Below are 20440 nucleotides of genomic sequence, written 5' to 3' on the forward strand. Positions count from 1 at the left end.
ATGCAATACTCGACCTATGGTTGAAATGGAAACCCCAGTCCCACTTGCAGCCAATTCACTTTGAATATCTTTGGCAGTCAATCTCAGATTGTTATTAACCTTCCTCACAATTCTTCCACTTGTTCTTCGTGAAAGAACCTTCTTTCTTCCAGACCAAGGGAGCATTGTGACAGTACCATGAGTCTTGTACTTCTTGATAATAGAAACAATAGTTAAAAATTGGGATACTCAATACAGTTTTTATTTTTAAATAGAAAAAAAAATGTATTCAACTACTGTGCAAATTGCAATTGAACAATTATTCATTGTTTTACAAATGTTTATTTTATTTTTTTATTGGCTACTTGCCTAGCAAGCTACAATTATTCTGTTATTCAGCTGCTACTATAGTCATGTTCACAGTACCCCTGCAAGCAGTACTTTTGAAGAAAGCAGACATGAACTATGTTGAATGTTAATACAAGTAGGCACCCACAGACCCCTCTCTCATGAAGCCTGAGTAAATGGTTTAATAGCCTAAACAGGATCTTTTCCACAGTGTGGAGTGTTCTGCCCACTATGACATCAACACCCTCAGGTTAGGATCTGAGGTGCCGCCATCAGAGCCACGGGCGGATTCTGTAGTAACCGCGGAAACGGATTATAAATCTGTGCACTGGAGCACAAACAGGAAAACCCCTGCCTCCCTGGGGTAGAGGGATAAGCGGAAAGTGATCAGGGATGGAGCAAGCTGGTGCTCAGACCTTGAAATAGGAAGAAGTACCATACAGACTTTAAAGGTTGCCATTACACAATACAAGTATATTGGAGTAGCATATTCTGCCATGCTGTAATAAAATACTGAATTACAGCCATCAGAATCATGACAAAGTAAATCACCACCGACATACAACCACTGTATGTACACCTTTAAAAATGAGGGGCATACGTAAAGACTGACAGACGGGGAATATTTATTACTGTACATTGTGATACTCACAAAAGCCACGAATTTCCTTTGCAAGTTTCATTACAAATGGAGACCCGTCGACATGCTTACAGAGGGCTCTTTTCACAATGATGCATCCCCAGTGGTAAAGGAAATCACAACACCATTGCCTTCTTGTTGTGTTCAAGCCATGTAGAGTCTGTAGTTTATTTTTCTGTTTTTCTCAGTGAATGAATTTGCCTGGCAGCAACTACTTTCCCCAGGAGTCACCTCAGACAAAACTACATTCCCCAGGAATCACCTTGCTACCCAGACCAAACTACATTCCCCAGGAGTCACCTTGCTACCCAGACCAAACTACATTCCCAGGAGTCACCTTGCTACCCAGACCGAACTACATTCCCCATGACTCTTTGGCTTCTACAACATGTACCAGGCAGGTTCATGAACTCAGCTTTATGTCCCAATTCACTTTTGGAGTAGCAGGAAGCACATCATCTTGCTTAGCTCGCTGCTAAAGGAAGGCTAGCTTTCTCAGTTTATAGCCCACTGCAATGTACACTGGGGAACTAAAACTAACCAAAATTGGTAATAAAAAATTAAACTGAAAGCAAACAATCAGGGTCGGGGTCAAGTCCTGTTTTTCAATTCCAATTTATCCATTCCAAATCCATTTCCAATTCCTTTTTAAAATCAATTTTCAATTCCAATTCCCTTTAATCCATTCCAATTTCGATTTCATGTCCTTCAAAGGAATTGGAATTGATTAGAATTGGAAATGATTTTAAAAAAGGACGAATTAAAAAAAAAGTTAGACACCGCAGCTAGGTGAAACCATCATTCTTTTTTTATTTTCCAGATTTACACCGACTGAGTATTTTGTTATGCTAATAAAATCTAAGAAAACAGTTTTTAAAAAGGCACATTTCATCTTTAAGCTTTTTTTTTTTTTTTACAAACAAAAGAAAAACAGAAATCAGTCCTTATTATATGTTAACTACTTCATTCTCAGAGCAAAACAAAACAAGAACCCACAAAGTTCACCGGTGAGAATGCAAATTAATAAGTATCCATCCCCTTTGTGTTTATCTATGCTGTCCATTTAAAATAGTGCTCTCTTTTTAGCACCAGCACATTTGCACAGCTCCCCCCACCCCCTTTTCTTGAGTTGAAAATCTTGGTCTTGTACTTCGATTTGGGATCTGCAGGTAATTAAATGACCACATAAGATAAAGTTGCTTCTGCTTCCTGGTAGCTGCTAATCACTTCATGTGTTGTACTGTAATTCAAACTCACTCCAGTGGTCTAGCGGAAACCTTACAGGTGTGACCAACACCACAGCTACCAGTATTTAATAGCTTTGTGTTTGAAATACTTGCATACCTATCCTGAATAAAAAATAAATAAATAAAAAAAAAAAACCCACACACATTTGAGGAACTTTTCATCCCACTAAAAAAAAAAAAAAGGCTATGTTGTGAATAAAGTTAGTAAGAGGCAAAACAAAGTAGTTTTACAGCATGGGTCGTGACTCTTAAAGCAGAAACCAACAGAAAAAATGAATTTTTAACCACCCCACCCTCCCACTGCAAGACATAACTTTGCAACTTTGATCCTGTGTAGTCAACATTAAAAAAGATTACAGGACATCCAGCGAATGACTTCTGCCAAATGTTTCCATTACATTGGTCCACTTTAACAACACCCCCCCTACCCCCCCATTACCCTCCCAAAAAAAATCAGAAGGCTCCAAAGCCAGAGACAGCTGCAGCTTATAAGGAATGTGAGAGGCTTGTGCCAAGAGTACAGCGAGGGAAACCTTACCATATACGGGCATGGAGGCAGAATCTAATTTTTATCAATGAGACAGAAGGGTGCAATGTGTGTGTGCATATGTGTGTACAGTATATGTGTGTACAGTACATGTGTGTATATATGTGTACAGTACATGTTAGAAAAAAGGCACCTGTGTATTACAGTACACCACTTCCCAGTGCTGGTGAGCTGCACCAGATAATTCAGTCTCCGCTAAGAACGGTCAGGCTGTACTATTAAATTAACCACTTCAAAAATCGACGGATCCCTATTCAAGAATGAATGTGGATTTAACTAATGCAGGATGATAGATAGATACATTGAGCCAGAAGCACAAAGCATTCATTTCATACTGCAGCACCAGTTTTTATCCGAAGGGAATGTTCTGCACATTTTTTGAATAGAATAAACCGTTTTTACCACTATAAAACTTGCTCGGATCCATAATTTGCCTTTCTGGCTGCAAAAGTTCTTTATTAGGCAGTTTAATACCTATTCAAATGGTTTTATTCATTTTGGGAAATTCTCTTTTGCCCTTGCACTACTTTCTGAAAAAAAATGGTGCAAAACACAGCATTGAAGTAAATGCAAAGTGAATTCGGCCCCCAATTAAACATTTTTAAATGCTGTACAATTCTGCTTTGTTGATCTTGTAAATGAACACAAATTTGTAAAACCTCCTTTTTCTAAAGGATATTGGCAAAACATTGTAAAGAAAAGGCAGGTTTGTTTAAAAGGCCGAGCAGTTTAAATAGCACTTTTTACAGGACAAGCATAACATGGTAATAACTGATACCAAAGATTCGTTAACCTTAACCCACATCATATAAACCATTTTAATTCTAATTGTACAACATGTTTGTTTTTTTTTTGTTGGCAACACCAACCTCTGCTTCACGCATGGACAACCTACCAAAATGCTTTCATTTTGGTTGTCATAGTAACACAGCAACAATAACTACCCGATATGGCTAGTTACGAGATAGTTATGCTCTTAACATGGTTAAGCTAATCGGCCCAGTGCTGGAGCAAAATCAGGCTCAATTCACTATTAAATCTAGTTACATAAATGAAGTAGCTTTTCTCATTTCAAAAAATGCTTGGGCATTACAGGGTTAAGTAGAGGTATTGTTGTGCACATTATACCCGTTTCACAGTGGGCTTCCATATGGCAGCAAGACCATCCTTGGGATATAGTAAAAAGCATGGCAATGTGCAGTCAGCAGCAAAAGCATAGGTAAGCATTGTAAACCCCAGAGAGGTATGGTAAAGCATAAGCATAAGCATAAGCATGGCAAACCACAGTAAACTGTGTTAAATGCACAGTAAGGGGAAAGCATGGGAAAACTGCTACATTACCATGCAAATTTAATATTGTAAACTTCTATTCTAAGGGTCTGTTTAATCTTCATAAAACATTTCAATTTTAGGATTCAACACTTTAAAATATTGGGAATGTTTGTAACCCTCATAGGAAGCCCTCCAACAATGTTTATAAGCTGCTGCAACATGCATTTGAAAAGGAACATGTACAGCATTTCATTGTACTGCTTATGAAAAAGACCATATGAAGAAATATGAAATACATGGGGCTGCACTGTACTGCACATAAAAGGTTAAAACCTATATTTGGCCTGCATATTTTTGACACTTTAAATACGTGTTGCTTACATCCTAAATGAACATGCGCACCTTGGTTCTTCTTGTGGTGTTTATCCTTCAGCCATGGTTGATGTGTGTGAAAATAGTATCAGTGCACTACCAAAATGTTCCTTGGTTGTCTGCCTGGGAGGCCAGTTAAATCTCATTAAGGAGGCGTGGGAAGTGAACTCCATTAAAGGTCATCATCTGTTTGATCATCTAGCCAATCCTTTGCCAACTGTGCAGGCATGCACTCCAAAGGGAAAGCTCTCAGGTTCAGCCTGCTAGTGACTTCATCTGCTTAACGTGAAGCTTCTTCCAGTCTGTGATGCATTCCACACCACGCCACACCAAACAAACATAGAACCATTAATGCCAGTTGTCTGGTCTTCTTCCACCTCTCTAGTGCACTGTGTCACGGCAGAGTTAAAGAACACCCACTGGACTTGCACTGAAGAGAGCCACTCAAGTGTTTTGTGTGGTGGGATGAGTCTGGAGCCTGAAGTCTAAAGCATCTGTATCAGTACTGGGGATGCTTTCTGCAAAGACTACACAATAGCAGTGCCTGTGTTCTGGTTATTGGCAGGCTCAAGGGCTAGGATGAATAAGGGAATGATATTGATGATACTGCCATCTATGTTAGATACGCTCTGTACGTGTGCATATATCTTAGTACCATCCCTGGGTTGAAACGCATGACATACAGGCCATGAATATTTTTTAAATTAGACAAATACATCAATTTTTAATGAGGCAAAATCAAAATCCGCATTACGACTATTTAACCAGACAATGCCCATTTAACTGGATTTCAGCTAGGAAATCTCCTCTGTACAGTACTGGTTGTCATTGCAGATGTATACTGAATATAAGCCCTGCAACAACCAAGCAAGTAAGCAATCCATTCTCACCTCACGGGTGAGCCTTCTAGGCCAGGCCATTATTGAAAATGGACTCGAACTTGGATAAATATTTCAGGAAATGACTAATTGTTTCTCCCAACTAGGCAGGTTTACAGCTGTAGGCGGTGGAGCATTTTATTATCACTAAGGCTGAGTCGATTCATCGATGTATCTATGCATTCTACCATTTGACAGCTATCGATAGTCAAGCCTGTGCATCGTTTTTGTGTAGGGTTTAACAAAGGAAAGTTTTTATTTTGTATTAAATTTGGAATTGGCAATTATTTTTTGCATTAAGCGCAGAGTTTCTCTGCTCCCCTCAGGCCTGACTCGCTAAATCTGCATGCGATTGAGCTCACCGTCTCCCCCTTGCCCTCCCCTTGCATAAACAGATACAATCAATTTAATATACATAACAGTATTTAAAGCGTTATTGGCAATGTTACACAGTAATCCACAGCTCCACATGTATTACTTAGTTTATTTTATTTTCCCCTTTCATAATGCCGATAAAATCGATGCATCTGCTTTTTTAGAGAACGATGTATCGATCGTGAAAATGAAGCATCGCCCCAGCCTTAGTTATCGCAATCCAAAGCCAAGGAATTTCTCTCAGCAAACGTCGAGACTGGATGAAACGCTAGGTGCATTTCTGTGACATAAAGAGCCATCCGGAACGAGCAGTAAGAGGTTGTGCTGGCCTACCTTGGTTTCTCCAATGCTCTCCGACTCAGACACCTGGTAGGTGAGGTCTGTCTCCTCGAAGCCGGTGGCACTCATTCGCTGGTCCGTGCTGGGGTCGGAGCGGGGAGGCGAGTCGGGGGAGTTAAGGCACGTCTGGATCAGCGCCTTGCCCGTCTCGCTGGTGATCATGGGCTGCAGCTTGCGCGTGGCGAATGTGTACACGTGGCCCGTCTCACTTGCCACCAGCAGCAGCACCTGTGTGCCTGTCAGCGTTGAGAGCTCGTACGCCTGTGAAGGACAAAGACATCAATCCATCAGCCTCCAACCCTGGTCCTGGAGAGGTTTATAGGTGTCTTTACATCATCTGTGGCTAAAGATCTGGAACACCTGTTAATCTTGACTAATTAAGCCAAGAATTTGTTCAATTAAGTAAAAGATTGGTTGAAACGAAAGCCAGCAGCCACAGTAGCTCTCCAGGACCAGGGTTGGAGACCCATGCGCTACAGAGTAACAGAGTTATAGGACTGTTAGACAGGGTTATTTTTACTCTTTAAGGGAGAGTGGGTGTAAATCAGAATCTATTTGAATAAAAATCAAAAGCAATCTTGAAACTTGAAGTCTCACACACAGCAGGTGACAATGTTGTATACAATTGTATGTCAGGAAGGCAAGAACTCATGCTTTTCATTCAGAAATCTCTCTATACTGTCTATAGTACCGTTACATTCAGTTTACATGCATGTGCATGTCAAACAAAGGCATTTCTGAACAAACATTTTGACATAAATAAAAGTAGTGCTGCGACGAACACAGAATTTTCATGTTTGGATATTCGCTCATAATTTAAATATGCGTTCGGATATTCATTAGTTTTCAAAAAGTAATAAAAGCCATTATATTGCTCAAAATGCAGACAGAGACAGCATAACAGCAGGGGTGAGTGACTGCTGTGTGTGTGTGCCTTTATTTTACAGCAAGACAATATGTAACATGTTAAAGTAGAAAAATATCCCAGGAGTAAAGAATAAGCTATGTAGGCCTTACTTTACCCCAGTGAATTAAATACAAAACAAAGGATGCCAAACAGCAGTTCAGGTTAAACGTTGTTTTGTTTATTCCCGAAATAAATAGTACATAAAAGTTAACACCGCATTTTATTTATTTTTCCTTTTTTTTTTTTTTTTTTTTTTTTTCATTTTTCATTCCTTGCCATCGCCGTTTCTTCACAGTAAAACAGTGGCCAGTGACTTTTTGTAGCTGAACAAGCAAACAAAAACTGAAATTTAACTTAAAAAAAAAAAAAAAACGTGGAAATAGCGTTGTAAAATGAAGGGGAAAAAAACTGTTAGGTTCTCGTTTACTACATTCCACATAACAAAGTCACAACAAAAACTATATAATACAGTATATACAATCTATATAAAAATCACTACACAACATTTCCAGCAAGTTGGTCACTGTTTAAGCAAGGCATTTCAGTCTGACTCGCTCTAAAGCAGCACAACACTTCTTTGACCCAGAATGCTTTCCATAGAGATCACTAGGATTGCGCACACACAATCTGGTTTGTTTACTTTTTGCCGTCTAGAACTTTTAAATAGAGGCTCAAGAGCTGCTGTGTTGAGCCTGTGCTTTTTTATATATTAAATCTCACATATCACACGGAGCTCTTTCATTTGCCGTTTTTAAACCGTCATGCAACTTCTGGTGAGGCGGTAAATAAGTGAAGGTATTTTTGTAACTTCTAGCGAAGACGAACATCTGATTTCTGAATCCGAATACATGTCAAAAAATATTCGTTCGAATATTCAGATATTTGTCACAAAATTAAGTAACACTTTGTGCACCCCCTGTCTTTCAGTACAAATTGCACTTGGTTTACTGTTAAAATGAACAATGTTATGATTGGGGGTTAATGCAGGAATGCGACATACATGGCAAATTTAAAATAAACATTTTTAAAAATACACTACATGTGTACTTTATTATTGTAGAATTGTATCCATAACAAATATGTTATTGTAATAGTGGACATTAACTTATCCACATACACACTGTATTGCAGCTCTATAGAATATAATTGGATGAAATGCAGGAATCAGAATGCATCACATACACTGTCTGTGACGTTACAGTCGAGCCTTATCGTCATGCGACTATAAGATTTGATTGGCTGGTATTGTAAATGTTGCCCTCGTGTTGCCTGAAAAACAGAACATCATCCTAAGTGGGAGTCACGTCCCCAGCGTGTTGCCGGGGTGTCGCCAGGGTGGTCACACGAACATGTGTCACCTCGACAAAAGTCACCCGTGTGACCAGGCCTTTACAGTGACTGCATAATACTGTACACGATCAGGCTTTACTGAGTTAACACAAGTGTTTTGTCGATGGAGCACACAGTGAAAACGAGTGAAGATGAGAATCCGTACACATTCAGGCTGCAATACAAAATTAGGACCTAGTTGAAACAAAATCCTGATGGCTTGCTGACAAATTAACATTGAAAGCGCTGATTTGTTATGTATCAGTGATGGAAATAAGACTCCCATTGCATAGGCATTCCAGGTTTTTTTTTTTTTTTCTCTCTACACATCTGAGCTTTTACAGTCACCTCTGAACCAGCTAGCTAATGAATCTCTTAAAATGAAACAGGCTAAAAGTGTTCTACAGTGGACATGATTTAACAGAACAGAATTCAAGGCCAAAAACAGAAAAGTCCTTTTTTTTTTTTTTCTTATTTTATAAGTCCATTTATGGTCATGAAAAAAGGGGCAACTTGAGCTTACTAAAAACTGCAGCGTTACATCATAATAAAACAGTTATTAAAACATACGCTCCACAGTCTACAGAAACAAAGAATGCAAACGAGAGAGAGAGAGAGAGAGAGAGAGAGAGAGAGAGAGAGAGAGAGAGAGAGAGCTGAAAACAAAGACATTATTATTTGTATTGCTGCACACAGGAGTTCTCTTCTGTCATCCCTGCAGCCTGAGGGTGTAACCCTGGAAATCCCGGTCACTGTTCGCCAGTGGCCAGCAGCTCCTATACACATGCATGACCTAAATCCCACTGATTTGGCGTCAAAACAACATGACCGTAGCAGATACTGTACTGTGGACTGCCCTGAAATCCACATGCGTTAACCCTGCACTAGAATGCGTGTGGGTCATCTTGACAGGCAACAAAATCTATTCCTTTAAAAATCTATCGTTTATTTATTCAGATGCGAAGCAGTTCACCAAATGGTTCAAGTATCTTTGTAGCGCTTTTGGTCATGAATACAATACAAAGCGACACACAATGAATCTCCTCAGCCCTACTTGCACCGTGAAGACCAGGCTTTTGAATATTACAGAATACACATCAGGGATTTGCACAACAAATCAGATGGCCTAGTGAGCGGCTGCTCATTAGTCTGGTTCCAGCCATGCATACCACACATGCTGTTTGTTACACAGGTAAATGCATTATTTTTAAAAATCAAGAAAAATCCTGGGTGCATAATGTAAACATCTGAAATGCATTGTTCTTCATGCGTTTTACCCAGGTGTACAGTATGTCAATGTCAAGATTCGCCCAGCTTCATCACATTCAATAAGTTATGTTAAAAAGTCCCAGAAATTGGAATTAGCCCTATATAAGTGTTTACAACGATATTTTTACCACGCTTTTCCCCGTAGTTATAGTATGCATTTACCACAGTTTACCCTGGTTTGCCATGTTCATTAGTATGCTTTACTGTAACATGTGTCGCTATTCTTAACGACCTATGCTTTCACTATGGTAAACATTTATAAAAAGGTGGTTTCTGCAGTTGTTGCGTTAAACGCAATATAATAAATCCATTGGATGGAAAAATATTGTCTTGCGTTCATGGGACGCAGACATGCTTATTCGTGGCAATCTATTACACTGCAGCAAAATGACTGTAAAATACTTGCTTGTTAAAAAAACATTTCTGGAATACAGTAGAACAGCCTTGATTAAGGTACACTCCAGTCCTGTAGGTGGCAGCAATAAGCCTCATATTAGGCTTACGCAGCAATATTAAGAAGAATATTTACCTTTAGACGTTTCTGGCGCCAAACCAGTATCTGTGACAATATGGTGAAGCAGTTGTCAATCGGAAGTTTGTTTTGCTAAGCAGTCAGTGTCTTCTGGGGATTCTCATGAAGATCACCCATCTGCATCTACTTCTGACTGTACGAGTACTACAGAGACCGAAGCAGCAGTAAAAAATACATTCTTATAATCTGAATGGGAGATGAAGTACCTGTGGCTTGTTTATCGAGATGGCAAGATGTACTGTAGTGTGTGTGAAAAAGCTGCTGGGCAAAAAAAAAAAAAAAAAAAAAAAACACACAGCTGTACAGATGTTCAAGAATCTTCGCTTAAGACACAGCGATGCTGTTGCTGTTATTGGATGCAGAAAAAGATGAACACACATGTAGATGAAGGCAACAAACAGTGCTTAGAATCCCGTCTCGTTGTCATGAGAATGGTCTACTGTTAGTATATACTAGCATAAAGAAAAAAAAAAGCATGGAGTTTATTAGCTTTTGTGTCAACTGATTGTTTAGTATCTGATGGATGGGACGCAAAATTTTGTGCATGTGCGTTTCAGGAACGCATGAACAGAAAACCTGTGGGTCTGCTTATAAAAAGTAGGATACAAAATACTGAGGTACTGCGCCCTACATACTGTCAAAGGAAAGGTCCCTTTCTCAGATTTCATTTTGCTTCTGAACTCGCATCAGTATTTGGCAGAATGACACATGACAAGTACTGGCTTTCCAGCAGAACTGTGCCGCAGGCACTGCAGATACGTTTTCAATTAGGAGGGCAATTACCTTGCAGGTCATGTGGCAATGACATCAAGCCATAGCTCCAAGACAGGCATTCTGATCATCTTAAAAGGGTACACAAGGACCTTTTTATTTTATTGTGTTAGATGTTCCCACGTGTTGCTAGAACTGTTTACGTAAGGTGTGTGTATTGTTTTAATTTGTTTCTTTACACTGACCACTTTTTTTAAATTGCATTCCCTGCCTAAAGATGGCTTCACATGTACCTGGATGGACATCCTCCTGCTCACTGGTAAATCCATCTCAGTTATATATGTGAGCAGAAGGATGCTGGGAAATGTAGTTCTGAGAGGTCCATGCGGGTAAATGTGAAGCCATCTTGAGGCAGGGAATGCAATTTTTTTAAAAAGTGGTCAATATAAAATAAAATAAATAAATAAATAAATAAATAAATTACAATACACACCTTACATAAACAGTGGTAGCAACACATGGGAACATGCAACACAATAAAATAAAAAGGTTTATGTACCCTTTAATGCATCATCTTTGTGAAAAATCGAAATTAGACACATGCAATACGCGAACCTCATCGTTCGTACAGCAGATTTATTAAAGCACAACGGATGCGATTAAAAAAAATAAAATAAAAAAGGGTCACAGATTCAGACATTTTAGTGGAAACCCATCTAAGCTTTTAGTGAAAACCCATTAAGCATTTTAGTGGAAATTGATAAATTAAAACCTCAATCACCCAACATAGCCAAGTTAGAATGAACATATTTGGGATGTTTCGGTTTGAATTGGTTTGCCTCTTTTTTTAACTTCTCCCTCAGTAGTAGCGTTCTTGCTATTGCAGTCAGTGATTCTTGGTTTTCATTGAATGCTTGGGCAGTTTGACCTTGGTAGCCATCAGTCTCTCAGAACCACCTATATATACATACATACATACATACATACATACATACAACGTGTGTGTACGTGAGCGTGTGTGTGTGTGTGTGTGTGTGTGTGTATGGGGCGAGTTTAAACCAGCAACCCTGTGGTTAACCAAACCAACCAACCAACCAAACAACCAACCACTGAGCAGCTCCAATAGCTCAGTGATGTGAGCTGTAAGAATGTGATCCCAGAGGCTCTCCCAACAGCATGAATTGGCATTGAGATGCTTTGCTATTTTTATTTTTATTTATTTCTTAGCAGACGCCCTTATCCAAGGCGACTTACAATATGCTATCACAGTGGCCTGGCTGGCATGGTGGGTGTTAAGGCATATACAGGCAAAGAATACCTTACGTAAAGTCCCAACTTTACCATAGTAAAATGAAATTTACACAGATACACAAACAAAAATGTAAGATTAGATTTGACACCGACAGCTCAGAGCCTTCCCATAGAAATGCGCTCAATGCTGCATAACCCACTGACCACAGCTCCCAAGAGATAGAAAAGGAAGAGGTTTGCTGGAAACGTGACACTCTAGCAGAGGCACAGGAGAGTGAAGTCTCCTCCCCTCTCCACTCCCTGGGTCCCCCCTTCAACCTTTGTTTACAACAAAACCGGAAGCCCTGCTTTCACTCAATCCAAATAAACATGCTCACAACAGAGCCCCACCCAGCACAACCTCGCCCGCTCTCTCTTTCCCATGTTTCATTTACACTGCGGGTCCTATTTTAATTAAAGGCAATAAAAAAATACAAATGAGAAACAACTTTACAGGAGCCGAATTTAATGGGAGTCCGAAAAACTGAGAAAGGGTTATATTATAAAAACAACACTGTACAATAGTCTAGTTACAGTATACAAATGTTTTACAACAAAGATATTGAAAAACAGTCACTAAAAAGTTTAATGTTTATGGATGGTGTGAAAATGAGTTAAAGGAATAAAATCCACACTGGCCAAGAACTTCTCCAGGCACAACGCACTTGTGGTTAAAAAATGTTGTCGTTGTGACTATTAGACTTAACTCAGTCCCACAGCTCCACAGCTGTAATAGGGCAGACACAGACAGCAGTAGAGAAACCACCAACAAGCAGAACACAGTAAATGGCTCCTAAAAGGAAAGGGGCCAAGCGGTAGATTTGATCAACCCATACCCTGTCCGGATAAGCCACAGCATTTATTCGGACTCTGGAAATTACCCTAAAGTATATTGCATGAACCACCCTGAAATAGTTTGAAAAAGGTGGTTGATGGCAGGGTGTGCAAAGCGAATGCTGTCACAATTGTTGGAAGTGGCATATGCTGAGCCCAGGACAAACTGGCTGAGCAGTGAGGTCAAAGGGATAAGCAATTGCACATTGCATATCAGTTGTAATATCTTGGGTGCACAATTAAGCAATGCCCAACACAGTGGACATGACTGGAGTGTAATGCTAACAGCAGCACAGTTATAACTTGGCATGCGTGAATATCCAAACCCTTAATGGCCGTTTACGAATGCAAGTTTAATATACTGCCTAACAACTGTGCCATAATTTAAGGGAGGAGTTATTTATTTATTTATTAATATACATTCAAATGTATTTTCAACATTTCAGGGGGTCAATTACCCTTTTAGCAATGAAGGCCATAAAGTCTAGTACATTAAAAAAGTAGTCATGCAAATCTCACTTTGATATGAGTGTGTAAAGTACAGCAGATTGAGCCAACCCTATAAAAAAGGTTTATCACACTATTATACACTATTTTACAGTTTTCCCATGCTTTCCCCCCCATAGTTATACTATGCATTTACCAGTTTATCCTGGTTTGCCATGTTTATTATTTACCATGCCTGGCTATTCTTTTCAATACTTACCTATGCTTTACTACACTTTGCTATGGTAGACATTTATGAGGGCACCAATTACTGAAAATAAAATACGGCTTTTCCCTCCATTTAAAAAAACGAAAACTCTACAGTCTGCATTATCAGCCAGGCTGGTATGCTTTCAGAACACCCGTGAGGACAGCACAGAAATATTTAACTTGATTTCAACCCCTCCCCAAACACACACCCTGGGATGTCATTTACATTTTCCTCACAAAAGGACCGCTACAGCTTTTGAGCCGTTACCTTAGGGAAAGGAAAAACCGAGCCAAACCACCACACAGAATATGTTATGGTGTGTGCCTTTCACTGCTACTACAATGAACCATCAAGTAAATAGACATTCGCTTCAAGGCTGTTCAAATTAACAAAAATAAGAGCAAACTTGAGTTGAAACAATGAAAAGCAAAATCATAGAAAACAGAAAACATTAAAATGGAAACAAAAGCATTTCCTTTTGAATGATACAGTCCCACACGTTGTCGAATACTTTTGAGAAAGTTAAAAAGAACCCCCCCCCCCCCAAAAAAGTTTTCAGAATCTTGGCCGTTTTTTTGCTGAAATGACTCAATAAAACAAAACTGCATTAAACTACAGTATACAGTATGAACCAAGAACATGGCAGAAAACAATGAGCGACAGATTTATGGATTAGGAGTATGTAGTAATTATTACAGATCGAGGACATATTTCTTCATTTAGACACCCTCCTTAATTCCATTCACCATTTATAAACCCCTGCTTTGGCTAGATTCCAGTACCAGGTGGAGGGCCATACATGTGTATACATATATCTTAATCCACACATCTGCTTAAAACGTGTACCTCTGCATACCTGGAACAGAAAAGCTATGAAGTGTTCAAGAGATGCAATAATGAATTCATGTGTGGCAGTGGTACAGTAAGTAAGGGGGCCTGCCAAGCTGGTATTTTACAACTACATGTATTGAATTGTTATCAATCACTGTTAAACTGAAATGCAGCTTTAAGCAACTAATACAGCAGGGATGGAAATAAGATTCCTATTGCATAGCAGTTTCACCCATTCCAGGTTTTAATACAAGCTTGATTAGCCACAGTGTATAAGTAACAAGCTCAGGTGCATCTCACAGTAAAACCAGGAATGGATCAAACCGTTACGCAATGGGAGTCTTACTTCCATCCCTGTACTGTACACATTTTCAGCATGGGTTATGCTTGTAGGACAGTTTCACAGATGGGAAGACTGAAGCGACAGGAGTTGTAAAGGCATCACAGAGCCAAGCTGGGATTGTAACCCAGGACCTGCCAGCACTCGACCCTGACTTTATCAACGGCATACTGTACCACTGAAATGGGCCGATTACATCAGCTCATGGAATAAAAAAAAAAGTGTTATCTTAGTATCTTTGACATTTCAATTTGGTTTAGTGATAAAAAGATATATACAATACGAATCCTGAAGTATTACAGGCAAGGCCACTTACTCCAGTGTTCAATTAGTCATGATCACAGCACTCGCCTGTAATTTCACAAAACTGACAGGCTCTATATTTCAGGAATGGAAAGGCGGCTCCCACTGCATAGCAGTTTGATCCATTCCTGGTTTTACTAGGAGTTTAATAAGACACCCCTGAGCGTGTTACCGTAGTAAAACCTGAAATGGGTTTAACTGCTGTGCACCAGGAGTCTTATTTCCATCTCTGGTATTGTTATTGCAAGTTTCATTCTTCATTATTAAAAATAAATCAAACCGAGCACTACACTATTAACAAGCCAACAAATAAAAATAGTGCCAAGCTTGTTCAGGGGCTGTTTTTGGGTAGCTAACTTGTGCAGAAAACAGGCACCAACATTTACAGGTGAAGAAGACTGGGCATGATTAATGAGGACCTGCAGCTTTAAATGATCATTCACATGAAAATAAAAAGTCAAATAAACCATCCAGGCCTGTGAAACACCGGCTGCTTTCTCTCCAGACAGCAGAACGCGTGCTTAATGTTTACCCGACTATTTCTACAACATAACAGAGGATATGAACCTGACTCCTTCAGGCTGTTTCAACCCAGACGCTCTGATGCATTCACTGTGAACCGCCAGTGACAGAAACACAGAACCTGTATCTCATTTCACAAGCTGTCCTTCTTTGTAAACATAATAAAAAGAAACCTTTCAAAAGTACCAACTAAACACGTATGGGTGATTGGTGCTGACTGTTCATTTAAAAATAATAAATTTCAAAAAAGTTTGGAACAGACAAGGTTTGCAAGACATGTTTACAAGGTAACTGGCAACAAGCAAATTACACATCAAGGTAGTACTGCAACAGACTGATCCTGTAGATCAAGGTAGTACTGCAACAGACTGATCCTGTAGATCAAGGTAGTACTGCAACAGACTGATCCTGTAGATCAAGGTAGTACTGCAACAGACTGATCCTGTAGATCAAGGTAGTACTGCAACAGACTGATCCTGTAGATCAAGGTAGTACTGCAACAGACTGATCCTGTAGATCAAGGTAGTACTGCAACAGACTGATCCTGTGCTAATCGTTCCTTTTGCCAAACTCAACTTCAAAACATTATACAAAGCAATTTAAATCAACCCATATCCTTCAATATCATCTTCAATGACCTTTGGGTAGAAGTCTGATTTAGCCCCATATATTCTTTCAAAAACCACTAACAGTAGAGTCACCATTCATTGTCCTTTTAAAAGGGGAATTACCAGGGCTGTAAGGCTGAAAAAAATCCCTACCTATTTCTCATTGTTCTTCTGTATATTTGTTTAGATTTCTATTTTAACTTTGACTGCAGTAAAGTCCATTCAACCTGCAACTTCACTGTAGACCCTGTGAAACAGGTATTTGGACAGAAAATTAAACTTGTGCTGCACAAGTGTCCTTATACCTGCTGCACAGGGAGTGAAGCCATAGTTTTAAGAAATAAATAAACATCACTCAATCCTAACTGAAAATGAAGGACAACAGGAGATGGAAATAAGACTGCTTAGCAGTTTCACCCATTCCAGGTTTTACTACGAGCTTCCTTAGTCACAGTGTATCAGTAAGCTCAGGTTTGTCTTATTAGACCCATAGTAAAACCAGGAATTGATCAAAGTGTAATGCAATGGGAGTCATATTTCCATCCCTGGTCAATTAAACAAAAAATGTTGACTTTGAAAGAAGTGCAAATGAGAGGTGAGAAAATGTCTTTCCTAGAGCCTGGATTATTATTAGCGACTTGGAAAAAGCTCTATTTTTTCTTAAGCAGTCTACTAAGGGATATAGATTTGTAATGATTTTAAAAAAGTGAGACAGGTCCTTGGGATAAAGCAGTTTTTCTCCCCAATTTTTGTATGCCTAATTATTATCTGTACCCTCCTCCGAAACGTGCTCCTGCCAATCCATCATTTTTCACACTGCGGATCCACAGCGAGGCCACCAGACCTATAGTGCCGGAGGACAACACAGATCTGGCGACTCCACTGCAGAACCGCAGGGGCCCTGTTGGCCACAGGGGTCGCTGATGCATGGTGAACTGTGGATTCCCCTGCCGACCTAAGCCCTCCCTAACCAGGTGGTGCTCGGCTAGTTGTGCGCTGCCCCCTAGGAACCCCCGCTCACGGTCAGCTGTGACATAGCCTGGATTCGAACCTACAACCTCCAGGCTATAGGGCTCATCCTGCACTCCACGCGGAGCGCCTTTACTGGATGCGCTACTGGGAGCCCCCCCATAACAGTCCATTCTTTGGTGAGAACACAGTCAGTTCCTCAAAGCACAGCAGGTAGGAAGTCTTCTAAACTTGGGGCCAAAATACTTTAGGAGGAGATGTGATTCTACAAATATTATGTTTTTAAGGAGGCACACAGTCCACAACCAGGCAGTAGGAGGGATTTTGGCTGAATTCTCAGCTGGGAAAAGGTAGATTAGATTTCTATCAGCCTCAACAGGAAGCAGAAACAGAGGCAGTTATGTTTAAAAGCAGTCAACATTAAACCAAAGTTCAAGGCAAGAACACTTAAGCATAAGAGGTGCATCATGTAGGAAGTTATCCAAATAAACTAGGTGTGCTAATGGAACTCTAGAAATCACTTTCTAGTGAAAACTTTTTTGTGAACTTCTTGTAACTGGGAAACAGTAGGCCCAGACAGAATGCATCTGGAAGGGAAGGATAATCTCAGAAGATCATAACAGATACAGGTACAAGCTACAAAGAATCTCAAGTCAAAGAGACAATTGTTTTGACACCCTCCATCAGTGCAGAATTTAAACTAAAATGCTTGCCAGCCTGACTTAAATTCATGGTTTACACAATAGTAGTGGCAGTAATGTACTGATACTACTAAACCGTGCCTTTTAAAATCTCTCAGGTTTGTAGTATTGTACTGGGCTACGGTTTCCAGATAAAAACTGACATATACAGCGATGGACAAAAGTTTTGCATCACCAACAATTTTAGGACTGAAACATAACATTATATATATATATATATATATATATATATATATATATATATATATATATAGTGGTTTGCAGAAGTATACACCCCCTTGAAATTCAACAAAATGTGAAAAGGAGGGTGAATACTTCTGCAAACCACTGTGATTAATATATATATATATATATATATATATATATATATATATATATATATATATATATATATATAAACATAACAATTGAGATTTTATTTACACCAAAGAAACTAAAATGATATCGCAAAAAGTTTACAGGAAACCATAATAGTAGTACAGTATTTCATGTTAGATTTCAAAATGTCAAATTTTTCAATTGGTCACTTCATTAAGAACATGGAAAACTACAAAGCGGTAAGTAATTCAATGTTAAAGTACCATTATTTAGCAGGTTTCATTCGACTTTATGAAGGAAAATTCGTTAATTTTATAGGGTGATGCAAAACTGTTGACTGTAGCTGTACGTCTGAAAGCATATACTAAACATTACTACAAGCACTGTCCCTTATGCTTTGTGTGCAGGACATCGTGTCCTTTTCAAGACACATTTAACTTAGTCAGTCAGTGTGCACTGGAGTTCTAACTGCAAAGGGACCCTCTTTCTGTCTCTGTCCAGGTTATGAACGCTTGGGGGGACAAGCAGGCAGATCTAGTGTTGTACATTCAGAAACTTTAGGAAGTGAAAAAAAAATATATATATATATATATATATATATATATATATATATATATATATATATATATATATATATATATATAATCTTAGGTACTAATAGCTGAACAAAATAAATAGACAAACATGTAGCCCATGTCACAATGGTTTTATATGAGAGACTGAAAAATGGTAAACATCACGCACGTTAGTTGCATTCTATAATACCACTGAAGCAACGTAAATATATTTGGAAACGTTTTTTTTTTTTTTTTTGCTTTTCTGTATGTGTAGTTATTTTTCAACAGTTCCCAAAAACTTAAAGTGCACTAACATAACTAAACTGTATACACGGGACTTACTTTAAACGTGCATTTTAAGAAAGTGTATTACTAGCTTTCCCTGTTGCTGTGTGCTGTTAAGTTACTGTATTTTCAAAACTTAGGTCCGTCTAAGGCCCAAGAAGGGGACACTGCATCGACTTTCAACTCCACTCTCGGAACTTCAGGTAGTATGAACTCTGTGCTTACCTTTTTCATGATGCCAGTCTTCCTTTTGCTGAAAGTCGTGTATCGCCTCAGTTTGTTGTCGATAAACTCCATTTTAATCTTGACTCTGCCTCGCGTCTTTTTGCCAGGTTTTGCCCCAGCCACCCCACCTGACACCCCGCCGTAGCCTCCAGTTGGCGTCCCGGCTACTTGCCCCATTACGCCAGTTTCCATCTCCGCTCTCTCCCGCTTTACCCCTCTGCTGATGGATCCCTGACCCAACACAGCCAGCTCATCGTCATCAACAGAGTCTGAATCGGCGTCCGAGCCGCTGAACACCATGGCTGAGGTTTCCCGGTCTGGGTCAAACCTGCTTACCCCTTGCCCCCCGACTACTGACCCCATACTCCCGAGCACCCCCGCTCCTGCTCCTTGCAATCCTGCCAGTCCTGCCCCGTTCCCGGGCCGTTGCCCCCCGCGAGAACCCCCTGCTGCCCCGTTACCCCCCAACATCACTGCCCCGTTGCCTGATCGCACAACCCCGCCGCTAATGCTAGTAGTACTAACTCCGACTAACCCTGCTCTTGCCAAGCTGGTAGCAACCCCGCTCCCAATCACCCCTACCCCGTGCCCCGCGTTACCCTTGCCCGATCCTGACCTGTTCGCTGTTGGTGCCGACCCAGCCTGGCTAGGTAGCATTATGTGTTGTTATAAAGCTGTACTATCTGTCTTCAAAAACACAACTCTAATGGTGTGTGCTAAATTACAACAAAGCGCACACGCCAACCAACAAGGAGGTAAACAAACAGACAAGACACGGAGAATGGAAAAAAAAAAATATTCAGAGCCCCTTATAAGTGGTGTGAGTAAGTTTCAGAAGTGATGCTGCATCATTAGACCCTTTAACCCGGCTCAAAGACTCGCTTTCCCAAGCTCAACCTCCTCTATTTCCAAAACTCGGAGCATTTTCTCTAAAAGGAAAACGCGAATCACGCCCCAAATCCTTCCGCTGCGCAGTGTAGTCCCGCCTTGAAACATTGCAAACGCCCGGAATTTTCGCGTAAAGTTCAACATGACCACCCTAAATCTTTTTTTAGAAAATGTATCTAAATTACAGTGGCTTTAACATCGGTCCAAACTCATATTTTGCTTCTTTTAACTACCTCTGAGCGGATGGACACGCAAGATTGGGAACTACTTTCCTCCATATAAAGAGATACAATTTTTCCTTTTATGGTGTTGGATCTCCTAATTTGG

At 39.8% G+C, this 20440-nt stretch overlaps 1 protein-coding gene across 2 annotated transcripts in view; it reads right to left on the bottom strand.

Annotated features, from left to right (window-relative positions):
- Nucleotides 1-20173, bottom strand: part of srfb (serum response factor b) — a 35013-nt gene extending 14840 nt beyond the window's left edge. The window contains exons 1-2 of one of the 2 annotated variants that reach the window (XM_034017485.3): nt 19226-20173; nt 5992-6258 (exon numbers count right to left, since the gene is read on the bottom strand). In XM_034017485.3, coding sequence (XP_033873376.2) covers nt 5992-6258; nt 19226-19882 — 924 coding nt within the window. In that variant the 5' untranslated portion in view covers nt 19883-20173. The remainder of the gene's footprint in view (nt 1-5991; nt 6259-19225) is intronic. The other variant, XM_034017484.3, reaches the window with a different exon arrangement.
- Nucleotides 20174-20440: the final 267 nt, after the last annotated feature.

The sequence above is a fragment of the Acipenser ruthenus genome, chromosome 6 (assembly GCF_902713425.1).
Source record: "Acipenser ruthenus chromosome 6, fAciRut3.2 maternal haplotype, whole genome shotgun sequence".
NCBI classification, from domain to species: domain Eukaryota; kingdom Metazoa; phylum Chordata; class Actinopteri; order Acipenseriformes; family Acipenseridae; genus Acipenser; species Acipenser ruthenus.